The 12,738-nt window shown below is 38.1% G+C and overlaps 2 protein-coding genes across 2 annotated transcripts; one reads left to right on the top strand and one right to left on the bottom strand.

Annotated features, from left to right (window-relative positions):
- Positions 1-2,237: 2,237 nt before the first annotated feature.
- LOC125235497 lies at positions 2,238-4,202 on the top strand. Its single transcript, XM_048142070.1, has 3 exons — positions 2,238-2,316; positions 3,090-3,296; positions 3,968-4,202. The coding sequence occupies exons 1-3, from the start codon at positions 2,305-2,307 to the stop codon at positions 4,154-4,156; spliced, it is 408 nt and encodes a 135-aa protein (XP_047998027.1). The 5' UTR covers positions 2,238-2,304; the 3' UTR covers positions 4,157-4,202.
- A 3,748-nt stretch (positions 4,203-7,950) lies between these two features.
- On the bottom strand, positions 7,951-9,713 carry LOC125235327 (protein transport protein sec9-like). The gene is made up of 3 exons (XM_048141864.1): positions 9,664-9,713; positions 8,869-9,075; positions 7,951-8,283 (listed from the first exon to the last, which is right to left on the bottom strand). The coding sequence occupies exons 1-3, from the start codon at positions 9,673-9,675 to the stop codon at positions 8,014-8,016; spliced, it is 489 nt and encodes a 162-aa protein (XP_047997821.1). The 5' UTR covers positions 9,676-9,713; the 3' UTR covers positions 7,951-8,013.
- Positions 9,714-12,738: the final 3,025 nt, after the last annotated feature.

The raw sequence follows: 12,738 nt of genomic DNA, 5'->3' as shown, positions 1-12,738 counted from the left end.
TTATCGCGAGAGTATAGTAATGCCATCTATTGTTTTACGAGTCAAACATATAAATTGGACTACGGAGTTCCCATTCTTTGTTAGTCTCTTTTCTCTGATATTACATAATTAATCTATACCCCATCTCTTTATCTTTTCAATAATTATTATATTTATTGACGTCCTTTGCATGTTTTTAAACTAGAAATATTAGATTAGAAGAAGACGTTGAATTGAACAGTTGAGGCACTTCTGTATTAGGCATTATTACGTTCGGGAGCTGACTGTACCTTGGCTATTTTTAACGCTTTAATAAAATTGAAGTTCCTATAAAACCTTTCATGAAATTGGAGAAATAAGGTCATGCCTCTTTCTGTACTTTGTAAGGGTAAAATTGACAAAATACTGAATAAAAAACTTAGTTTGTCTTGTTTGTGCCATTTTTAGTGTACAAATATAAATTACCCCTTTACATATAAAAACTACGACTAAGCTTAAAACTTAATAGCTAGCTTATATCCAAATAAAATAGCTGCTGCTGCTGGCAGCATTTCCTTGTTATAGCGCAACTCATCCCTTATATATATTTCTTATGAGCCTTACACCCCCTTCACCCCTTATGAGTCATAAAATATTGGGTTGGTAAGAAAGTAATGAGCGATCGATTGAATTCCACATAAAATTTTTGAGAGAGTTCTAGAATCTTCTATGGTCGAAAGTATATAAAGGACGAGTCGCACAGTTTCTCGTCAGTCATTCACTAGCTGTCGCCGAGCTAATATAAGGAAGAAAATGGACGAATTAAAGTGCATGTAAGGCATTGCTTACTATATGAATTTCAGTCTGGCCATTCAGCCGCCGAAGCAGTGCGTAATATATGTCAGCGTGTTGCTCCTGAAGTTGTGTCTGAGGCCACGGCGAAACGATGGTTCCAGCGGTTTCGTAGTGGCGACTTTTCATTATCAGATCAACCTAAGTCTGGTCGACCGGTGAAGATTGATGTAGCCAAATTAAAAACCTTAATTGAAGGAGATCCGAGGCTAACGAGTCGTACTCTTGCTACCGAGTTAGGCTGCTCTCATGTCACCATAGAAACACATTTACACGAGTTGGGAAAAAACTACAAATACAGTGTTTGGATACCGCACGAACTTGATAGAGATCAACTAAACCGCCGTGCCGATATCTGCATACAACTTCTGTCTTTTCGCCGCACATTCAACTGGTTGGACCATCTTATCACTGGAGATGAAAAATGGGTCTTATATATAAATCACACACGCAAACGTCAGTGGCTAGCTCCAAACGAAAAAGGAATAGAGGCACCAAAAACAGAGCCTCACCCGAAAAAAGTTATGCTGTCCGTTTGGTGGGATATTCATGGTATTATTCACTGGGAACTCCTACCAAGTGGAATGACTGTTACCGCATCAATATACTGTAATCAGTTTGAAAATTTAAACCAAAAAATCTGTCAGAATCGTCCACAGCATGCTAAAGTTTTTTTCTTACACGATAATGCTCGCCCACACATTACAAAAGTGACTCGGCTAAAGCTATTGGAGCTAGGTTGGAAAGATACCTCATCCACCGTACTCTCCAGACTTGGCACCTACGGATTACGCATTGTTCAGATCGCTAAGCAATGCCTTGAATGAAAAAAAGTTCGATGATCAAGCCCATCTACGACAGTACATAGCTGAGTTTTTTGAATCTAAACCTAAGAACTTCTTCGCCGATGCTATTCATTCTTTACCAGAACGATGGAGACAAGTAGTAGATAACGAAGGCCGTTATATTTTTGATAAATGATTAAAATAATAAATTAAATAAAAATTACAATATTGGTTATGATTCGCTCATTACTTTCTTACCAACCCAATACATGCCATGCAGCCGATGTGAAAAGGGGTGTTATTTTTAAGACAAGTTTTAATTTCAGATTTTGCCTACCTATACCTATTTGAAAGTAACATAGTTCAACCATACTTGAACCCAAATATCCAAATCGTTTCATTGACCATATATTTAAAGATGTGACTGTATAGCGATCTAATTAAAATTGCGCAAGACACCCTGCGCATATCTCAATCCTTCATAAAACTCACATCTCTTTCCACTCTCTATTCTTAAAAGTTACTTTAAACTTTTTAAAAATAATGTTCATATTCATGTTTGTCGCTGAAGGGAGATACGAGTTTGGGTAAATGACATTCGGTTTTGCAAAATGACCGAGGCCTCGAATGTATATTCATATATAAGGAGGGGGCGAGATGGTCATAGCATCAGTTGCTCTGTGTGTTCTGACGAAGCTACCAAACCAACATGAAATCTTTCGTAAGTTTAATTAAAAGAAATAGTACAGTGGTGTTAAATGTTAAGTGACAAAATTGCTATTTAAGTACTTTTTGGTACTATAATAGGAAGTTCGACCAAGAAAGGATTTTGTGATAGGCCTTGCGGCCTGGAAATGTGCAATATTTTCATTTTTGGAATATATTCCTAATCTCTTGCATCTATGCCTTAGTGACTTACATAATTGATATTGGGTCAGCGCTGAGTATGAATATATATATTTTTTTGAAGACTGTGTTTGGTAAATCTGAATCAGAGATTTATGGATTTCCTTCCTATGCAAATCTCGATGGGTCTGGTTGCGCGATATATAATTTTCACAAATGGTGGACTATTTAAAAATAAAATTTTACCGAAAGATCGATCACGGTTTCCTCCTCTTCAATTCAAGGCAACTATATTTCTTCAGATTCCAAACGAGAATCCTAAGCTAAGTCCCGTCAAATCTCGGACACTGGCGATCAAATATATGAAAGAGGCGCGTTCCTACTTCCTAGTACACAGTCTAAGCTCGTGTAGCTGAACGCGTACCATGCTTGTATGAGTGAGACATGACAGGTCGACTGTTCGCGTTTTTGACAGGCGGTAACTGTAAAGTAACCGAGAGGGGGTGGGCGGCACTTCCAGCGGGGAGCGGGAGTGGCCATACTGTACGATAGTACTCTTTATTATACTGTGGTCCCGTCTAGCTTGAACTCTTCACTACAAGCCTTGGTTACTAAACAGATTTTGCAGTTATATGGTTTTTTCTTCAGGCTTGCATCGTCCTCCTCGCAGCGGCGGCCGCGGCGGCCCCGGGCGCCGGGCAGCGCGACAAGCGCGGCTACCTGTCCGGCTGGTCCTCGCTGGACCACGGCCTGGACTACGCGCCCGCCGCCTACAGCCTGCATGAGCCGCTGCACCTGAGCGTCGCGCCGGCGCACAAGATCGTCTCCTACGACAAGGTCGTGCATGAGCCCAAGGTCAGTCCCCATTATATTAGCTTAAAGCTGGAAGTTATCACTATTCCATCTCGCTTTATCTTCAGAAGATCTTCAGAAACACATACGAGTATGACATGGGGTTCTTCAAGAGGCAGGTATTTAGGGTTCTCAAAGGTCGGCAACGCATAAGTAGCTCCCATGATGTTGCTTATGTCCATGGGCGGCGATGACTGCTTACCATCAGGCGGCTCGTATGCTCGTTTGCTGCCTATTTCATAAAAAAAAAGAAAGATTTTAGGCCCTGCGAGACGAGAGGCTCTTGGAGAGTTAGGAAGAACTTGGAGGTGGAAGAACTAATTCGTTGGCGAGCCCAACGTCATACAATTATAATTAGAAATACCTACGCTATCACAATATATTTCTAATAGTATATATTTAAATGAGTAGTGAACATATCTATCTAACAAGAACCTTCTCACTTACCACTTCAGCCATCTATCGATCATCTATTGTTCCAACCAAACTAATTTATGAAACAAAAGAACAGGAATGAGGCAACTCTTTCTCTTGTTAAATATTTCCTGGTTGTCATTTAACCTTTAAGATATAACGAGAGGCGTGATCCATCTTCACAAGAAGAACCTGATCAGACACTACAAAACTTCAATCATAAAATTTTATTTCATAACATCATCCTTGTTTATCTTTAGATCGTGGAGGTGAAGAAAATCGTGTCCGTCCCGAAGGTGGTGACCATTCCCAAGGTCGTCTCCGTGTCGAAGATCGTGGAGGAGCCCCAGATCATCAGCAGCTACGGATCTCTTGGATCTCACAGCAGCTACGGATCCCTTGGATCTCACAGCAGCTACGGATCCATCGGATCCCACGGCTGGTGGTGAACAACCAACTAATTATAGGAAAATTTAATATATTACATTTAATTTAGCCTTGGCGTTTCCTTATTTCATTCCACCTTATTATCTCTAACCGGAAGTCTGACCGGGAAGCCAATATTTTAGGAACTTAAAGTTAAGAATTGTAATTAGAAGTATTAGCACACCCTAATTAATTTATAGGTAATGTCATTTTATACTTATTGGTATAGGTATACTTTACTTCCACATAGAACCTGTGTCATGGAACCTAAGTCAAGTTTTATGTAGATACATGGAGCCGCTATTAACTATATTAACATTACTAGCGACTAGCGACCCACCCTCGCGTCCCACGAGAAGTAGCCCTAAAATAGGTATGGTAATCAGAGAGAGACAATTTCACCAAACATTGCGTTGAACAACTCACTATGCAGTGTTTTCGAATCGAGCTCATAGCCAGTGTATTGATTTTTTCCGACTATATTTGAATAAATTGACAGTAAACCTTAGGAAAATATATTAACCTTTGATTTGGTTGGTGGTCTGGTAGAGATCGCTCTTTACCGATAAGACCGTCTGTTGTCTGCCTCTATTTATAATAATTTGTTTTGTCTCCACTGTATATTTTTTTTGTATCTTTTGCTCAGGTGTGCCGATAAAGAGTATTCTATTTATTTATCTATCTATCTAACCTTCCTTAAAAACCGGCCAAGAGCGTGTCGGGCCACGCTCAGTGTAGGGTTCCGTAGTTTTCCGTATTTTTCTCAAAAACTACTGAACCTATCAAGTTCAAAATAATTTTCCTAGAAAGTCTTTATAAAGTTCTACTTTTGTGATTTTTTTCATATTTTTTGAACATATGGTTCAAAAGTTAGAGGGGGGGGACGCACTTTTTTTCCTTTAGGAGCGATTATTTCCGAAAATATTAATATTATCAAAAAACGATCTTTGTAAACCCTTATTCATTTTTAAATACCTATCCAACAAATAACACACGTTGGGGTTGGAATGAAAAAAAATATCAGCCCCCCCTTTACATGTAGGGGGGGTATCTAATAAAACATTTTTTTCCATTTTTTATTTTTGCACTTTGTCGGCGTGATTGATATACATATTGGTACCAAATTTCAGCTTTCTAGTGCTAACAGACAGACAGACATGGCGAAACTATAAGGGTTCCTAGTTGACTACGGAACCCTAAAAAGGTTAAAACATTCGAATCCAAAATTAATAACGAGTTCGCGGAACTGTTGTATGTTCGTTAACATACCTATCTACAAGTATGTTAACGAACTCTTCAAGAATCTTATTTGAATGAAAGTGCAGTCCTTCAAACTTCAAACTAAAGAGGTATAATCAACATTTATTACTATGATTACGATCCTCCATTAGTGGTCAACTAATCCTCGTCCAAACCTCTAGTTATTGCAATTAGATACGTAGTTTAACTTAACAGCCAATTTAATTCGTTCGGAATAAGTAGCCTTGTGGTATCACTTGCATGTTTCGACATACTTTGACTTGTTGCCTTGGTGCTAGGAAGAGGATGAGATACAATCATGTTTTTTATTACACCATGGGTACCAAAGAGTCCTTGGCTTTTGATTATGGTATAGAGCCAGTACTTTAGCTCGTTGGCCAAGTGCATACCTAAAAGATATGAAAACATTATCTGTGTATAAATGAGCTGTCAGTACCTACCACAAAACCTAGAATATAAAATGTATGGGGATGTCTAAAGGGACGCCAACGCGTAACACTAGCATTGCAGGCGCCCATAGGATACCTACGGTGACCGCTTATCATCAGGCGGGCTGTATGCTTCTTTGCTACCGTGTGGTATATAAAAAAACAGCGCGCTTCACTACACTGTGAATAACGGCTAACAGTTCGATGAACTTTAAGATAGGTACGTCAGATATTTAGCTCTACCTAGGTAGGTATGATATCGATCGGTTACGTTAGGGTACAGTACCTTAAGTTAAGTTTTTTCTGAACAAACGTCATTTTAGACAGACTTATATGATCTATTCAATATCGAATTTAGAGGTTAAAATGAGAGTTATCTTAAAGTTTGAATCGGGCCGTCTGTTCCTTTTATGATTTTCCTTGAATTTTACAACGATATAAATGAAAATGAAATGAAATTGAATGTACATACATACATACATACAATCACGCCTGTATCCCATAAAGGGGTAGGCAGAACACATGAAACTACTAAAGCTTCAGTGCCACTCTTGGCAAATAAGGGGTTGAAAGAAAACGAAAACTGTGACATTGCAGTGACAGGTTGCCAGCCTCTCGCCTACGCCACAATTTAACCCATATCCCATAGTCGCCTTCTACGACACCCACGGGAAGAAAGGGGGTGGTGAAATTCGTAACCCGTCACCACACAGGCTCAATGAATTGAATGTGCTATTTGCAAAATAAATGTTGTATTATATTCAGTTACTATTTAATTGAAAAGGTGTGGTTGCTACAGAAATGCCAACGTAATAAAATTAGACAAGATTTGCATCAAATTACAGTAACCTAATAAAAAACAAGTGCTCGGTACGTATGAGTAAACAGAGCAACGCGTTTTGAATTACCAAATAGGTAACTTTCCGTTTCATTTTTACGTTAACTGACGGTTTAGAAATGTGACATCTAAATACGATGACAGGTACTCGTAGGTAATATAGTGTATGCAGTTCGGTTGCAAGTTGTATGGAAACTGCAGGCTGCAACGATCCACATAAGATGCAGTCGGGTTGCAGTCCGTGATATTTGGACAAACCGGCCATGTTATTGTTTATTGTCATTAAGTATGCTCAGTGTGTGGTTTCCATAGCTATGGAGTGCGTTAAAATTAGATTTTTAAAAATACTAGGATACGGATTATTCTACCATTTTTGCATAAATTACAATTTTTAGGATTTTTTGAGCCCCCGGTAATAATACTTTTCAAATTATATATGGAAAATGATGATTATATTTGTAGCAGTTATCCAGTATAACTATGACGAATAATAAGAACATCATCAACACCGGCGAAATGATAGTCAGCAGTCCCCTTAAGTCAAATGAAGCGCCATTCCGAATGTGGCAAATCGAAAGTGACTTACATTACGTGAACATCTCGTAAACGTATACGTGGTACACCTCGTAACTGTGACCTAGCCGTAGCAAGGTCAATATCGCTCCACGGACTTGCGATATCTTCAAAATGTTGTAATCTTGATGTTATTAATAAAAATTTCGGTCAGATTCAATTTTGAGCCTATCGAGATCATATTTCAAATGAAATATCTATTTCAGATATTATGTTGCTGTATTCGAGTAGGTTAGCTATATTTTTTGCTGCTACATAATTATGACATTTATGACACACTAGGTGATTTTAATATCAATATATATAATTAAAAAAATGCAATTTCTCTTCGTTTTGAATAAAAATTAATAATTTAAGATTGGGCTTAAATATCTTACATTTTTTCAGACTTTTTGAAATAGGTATAGGACAAACATTTTAGGGTCCAAAAACTACCTATATCGAGACCGATATTTCGGGCTGATATTTATTTAAATAATAATTAAAGACAGATCTGAACAGTTGATCTGTCAGTGTGAAAAGTGACATTTTCTTTTACAAATAAATGGAAATTTTTTCACTGACAGATCGGATCTACATCAAATCCAGATCTAATTTCAAACATACTCGTATTATCAAATCAAAATACGTTCGAAACGACATAAAGTTTTCGTTCTCTTACTCCTCAAACATAAGGGTTGCTCTTGTCTCTTGTGATAAGAATAAAAGGAAAATAAACTTCGTTTAAAAAAATATATTAACTATTAGCATCATTTAAAATATTCCTATAATGTGGTTGAGTTCACCACCAACCGTGGGATCCGAGGGATCCGTAGCTGCTGTGAGATCCAAGGGATCCGTAGCTGCTGTGGGATCCAAGAGATCCGTAGCTGCTGTGAGATCCAATGGATCCGTAGCTGCTGTGGGATCCAAGAGATCCATAGCTGCTGTGAGATCCAAGAGATCCGTAGCTGCTGATGATCTGGGGCTCCTCCACGATCTTGGACACGGAGACAACCTTAGGAACGGACACCACCTTCGGGACGGACACGATTTTCTTGACAGTCACCAGCTGGAGACAAAAAGTAAATGTTTAGCATAAGCGACATAATGTTTAGTAGTTTAGGTTATCTGCAAAAAAATGACACTTTTTTGTGTACAAAATTCTATCAGAAAACCTCAGGGCCTATAGTCATGAGTACAATAGTTGACTCTCTGTAGGGTATCGTAGTTATATCTCTTTATCGCTATTTTGTATGGATGCAACACAAATCTACTGTTGGCTACAAGGCAGTAGCTGGTCATTCTTATCTTATTATATTAATAAACTCTTTTTTCATTTGTGTGAGACAAATTTTCAAATAGAGCCACTGGAGGTTTCAAAAGGAGTACTTAAATTTTCAATTAGCACTTTTACTCCTTTTGAAATTCATTCAAATTATTGAGGTAGCAGCCGATTACATGTCACACTACCTATGTACAGTCAACCAATTGGAATCCTAGGCCACTGTACAACCATGTCAAAATGACAAGCAGTAAGAGATTTCTTACAATCCGATTTATAACGTCACTATGACATAGTTGTACAGTGGCCTAGGGTTCCAATTGGTTGACTGTACCGAGGGTAGGTTATTGAGCGTATCAACACAAGACTGACCTTGGGCTCATGCACGACCTTGTTGTAGGAGACGATCTTGTGCGCCGGCGCGACGCTCAGGTGCAGCGGCTCGTGCAGGCTGTAGGCGGCGGGCGCGTAGTCCAGGCCGTGGTCCAGCGAGGACCAGCCGGACAGGTAGCCGCGCTTGTCGCGCTGTCCGGCGCCCGGGGCCGCCGCGGCCGCCGCTGCGAGGAGGACGATGCAAGCCTGAAGAAAAAAACATATAACTGCAAAATCTGTTGTACTGAAAAGTTCAAGCTTCAAGCTAAACAGGACTTAGTAAGCTTAAGATTCTTGAGGAGGACGATGCAATGCGATGATGTGACCCTCACCGCCTATGAGACGCGGGCAAAAGTCAATTTTATTGTTAAGTTAGGATGTCAATTGAGTCTCAGCAAGGGACTTCCTAATTGATTAACATTTCTACATTGTAAGTAACTATTTTTATACACTAAAGATGATAATCTGAGGCTGTCAAAGTCGCTGCCAACTGAGCTTATTGGCATGTCTTTAAAACTCTAAGGACAATTTACATCGGTTGTTGACGGAGTAATTGATACGTTCATTCGTTTTTAAATAAATTTTTAATTTAATAAATGTACGTAGGTAAATTTTACTACCTACACAGTTAAAAGTTATCAAAACATGGCATTTTAATAAATTTGGAATTATTTTTAAACTGTGCATAAATTAATTATTATTTTTTAGTTTAAAAAAAATATCTATGTCACGTGCTGTCAAGATAATCTTATATTGCGTCCTCGATAAGATCTTTGCTCGTAATTTAAAACTTACGAAAGATTTCATGTTGGTAGATCCTCTGAAGACTCACAACTGATGCTTAGTACTCTCCGCCCCCTCCTTATATAGTATAAACATCCGTGGCCCTGGTCACTCAAATCTACATACAGAATATCAACCTCGTATCTTGTTATGCCAACTTTATGTCCTACGTATCAAGGCGGGCTTTACGACTGCATGATTGGGAAAGATATGAGATTGAAGGATGTGTTACTGCGCGGGGTGGCTTGCGCAATTTTATATAGTTCAGTTTTAATTTATGTAGCGACATGGTCAAGTTAATAATAAAATCGTTTTGAAAATGGTTCAACTTGTCAAGTTCAAACTAACAAGGTTTATATTTTAAGTTATACATAATTATAGTGTATTTATAATCAAAAGAGTTCAACGCGTTCAGCGGTTGAGATGACCATGCATTAAGACGCTACAGGTGCGAAAATACTAAAATGGAAAGGAGCTTTCAATTTGGGAGTTCTAGTTCAATATACTACATAGTTTTATTAACTAGATTTATCGAAAAAAAATGTCCATTAAGAACAACTCAGTTCAAAGATATTGCGAAATTTCTTTAAAATCGAGGTTCCGCTCTCGACTGTTTCCTCCTTCAAAACTTAATCAATCGTAACGAAATTTGAGAACCTGAATAACTATGAAATAATCTGTGTCGGACCGTTTAGTTTTTTTGGCTAATTGTTACCAATTCTGAATACCACGCTTTTTTTCAATGAATAACACCGTTTTTGGAAATTTTTGATCGGCTCTAGCGTTTTTAAAAATAAGAATATCAAAAAAATCAAACACAGATAAAAATTATCCGACACAGATAAAAATCATAATAATCTGTGCTGAAAAAGTCATTGCTCTATCATCAAAAACCAGGGAGGCAGTCTAGAGCGTTCGTATGGAGAATTGACCCCTCCTGTATCGTCTTAAGTTCGCCTGTTGTAAGTTGGATTTCCTGTCTGGGTACATATACTTTAGGCTAAATGAATAAATAAATCGCTGTCCTTAAGCCCCATAATCCTATAGGTACTATCAGCTGCAAAAGTGCATGGAGAAAATATGAATGAATTCGTTGATAAATTCGCTATGAACTTTTGCAGCTGATAGTACATGGATTTTTGGGTCATACAGTTAGACTGCATCGCCTTTCCTGTGCCATATTTATGTTTTGTACAGTGAGCTGCAAAAGCGCATGGCGAATTTATTAATGAATTGATTAATTTCTCCATGCAATTTCGCAGCTCGTGGTACGATAAAGATTTTATACCTGCATTTATGTAGGTATGTACGCATAAATGTATATGTTAGGTACATACTTCAACACTTCGTAGCCGTAATGTGTCTTCACACTCATCTCACAGACCTATTCTCATTCACAGGCCTCCAATGACATGTATTTAGTACGCACGTACCTCGGTGGACCCCGAATACGCAACATTATAGACCCGTAAGAAAACGTGCAGTTTTCTTAACGAGGAGTACCTAGTTGCATGTTACGTCAGTGTCAAGTTCATCCACATTTACGGAGGCCTGACAAACACATAAAATTTGTTACACTGTTTAATTATGATTTTTATGGAACCACATGTTAAATACAAAAGTGACCTTTAATTTCATGGCTATCGTAGAAGTCGACTCGTATAGGTAATCGGTTCAATAGTGGCATAGGCAATAGGTTAAGAACCTGGCACTACAATATCACAATGTCGTTTTCTTTCATTACAAAGTATTTGCTTTCAACCCCTTAACTGCTATGAGTAGCGCTGTAACTTGAGCAGTGTCATGTGCTCTGGCAACCACTTTTGGCAATACAGGGGCAAGTTTATGTGTGTGCCTAAAAATGTACAAAAGTAACCGCCTTGTCAGAGATGACACAAGCACATTAAAAAAATCTTGTTCAAAAATATTGAAAATATTAAATTATTGTAGGTAGGTATTTGTTTACATTTTATTTATAAAGTAAAGCATTCTAATATTGCACCTTATTAATCTTATTATAGCAAGTTAGAGTCTGTGATCGAGCGGCTCATAAATGTATGTATAACCTCGTCCTGCCCAATGTGCTTAATTTAGGACATATTATATTGTTGCAAGCCACGCAACCTGTGTATGCCGGGGCAAAGGAGGTTATACCTATTATGTTTCTGTAATTATAATGTAATGCTTTTAAATACATAGCTGATAAAGTATACCTATATAAGTAACTTTATGGTCACCTAAACTAGCCTTAATAGTAAACAACTAAACATATATCTAGTTTAATAAGTTTGTAAGCAATTATGTATTCTTTGAGTTTTTGTGAATAAATAAATTTATTTATTTATTTTTGTTCAAGCACTCTCATTTTGATGAAGACCAAAAATTGTTGAAGGTTTACACTAGAGCATTTTACCTTCAAAGTACTTTTTTACGAGACACATTCAAGAATGGTTTTTAATTTCATGATACAATTTCAATTCTAATATTTTAACCCAGGGACCGGACAACCCCTTCCGCGCTACAAGCCTTTCATTGGGAATCCCTAACGTAAGGACGACCCAATCGAGAGACTCTCCCTTTCGAACTGCAAGCCCATTCATTTGACTAGCCCTTACAAAAAACTTAGCAAAACAATAAAGCTAGCCCTGTGCATTGGCTTACCGCTATCCGATACGGCTTGCAAGCCTTTAATAAGGGTTACCCTTATTTTAAGCGCTATTTATAAGGCTTTCCCTTTTGTTGAAGCGTAGTCGAGCCTTGCGTGAAAGAGACAGGATTATGAATCTAAGCTAGTGTAAGAACAGGAAGGAAAATGCGCTGTTGCCACTCCGCACTATGCGTCCCATTTTTAATTTTGCAACGAAACATGTTTTCGTTGGATAGAAGTAGAACACGGCTAGAAATTATTTTTAATGAACTGGGAGACAAGGGACTGATGGATCGCCTGATGGTAAATGATCATCGTCGCCCATAGATCAGTATGTATGTTCGTACGTATGAATGTATGTAGGTATGTATGAATGAATGTAGGTATGTATGTATGAATATAAATATATACATATGTAAATATGTATGTATGCATGTAAA

The sequence above is a fragment of the Leguminivora glycinivorella genome, chromosome 17 (assembly GCF_023078275.1).
Source record: "Leguminivora glycinivorella isolate SPB_JAAS2020 chromosome 17, LegGlyc_1.1, whole genome shotgun sequence".
NCBI lineage: Eukaryota > Metazoa > Arthropoda > Insecta > Lepidoptera > Tortricidae > Leguminivora > Leguminivora glycinivorella.
Note: the sequence above shows the minus strand (reverse complement) of the source record. Positions and strands in the feature narration are given on the sequence as shown.

Excerpts from the sequence above, each read along its gene's own strand:
- LOC125235497 (XM_048142070.1), top strand. Across the intron at positions 3,297-3,967 it reads AGGTCGTGCATGAGCCCAAG|ATCGTGGAGGTGAAGAAAAT; the intron begins GTCAGTCCCCAT and ends GTTTATCTTTAG.
- LOC125235327 (XM_048141864.1), bottom strand. Across the intron at positions 8,284-8,868 it reads AGGTCGTGCATGAGCCCAAG|CTGGTGACTGTCAAGAAAAT; the intron begins GTCAGTCTTGTG and ends TTTTGTCTCCAG.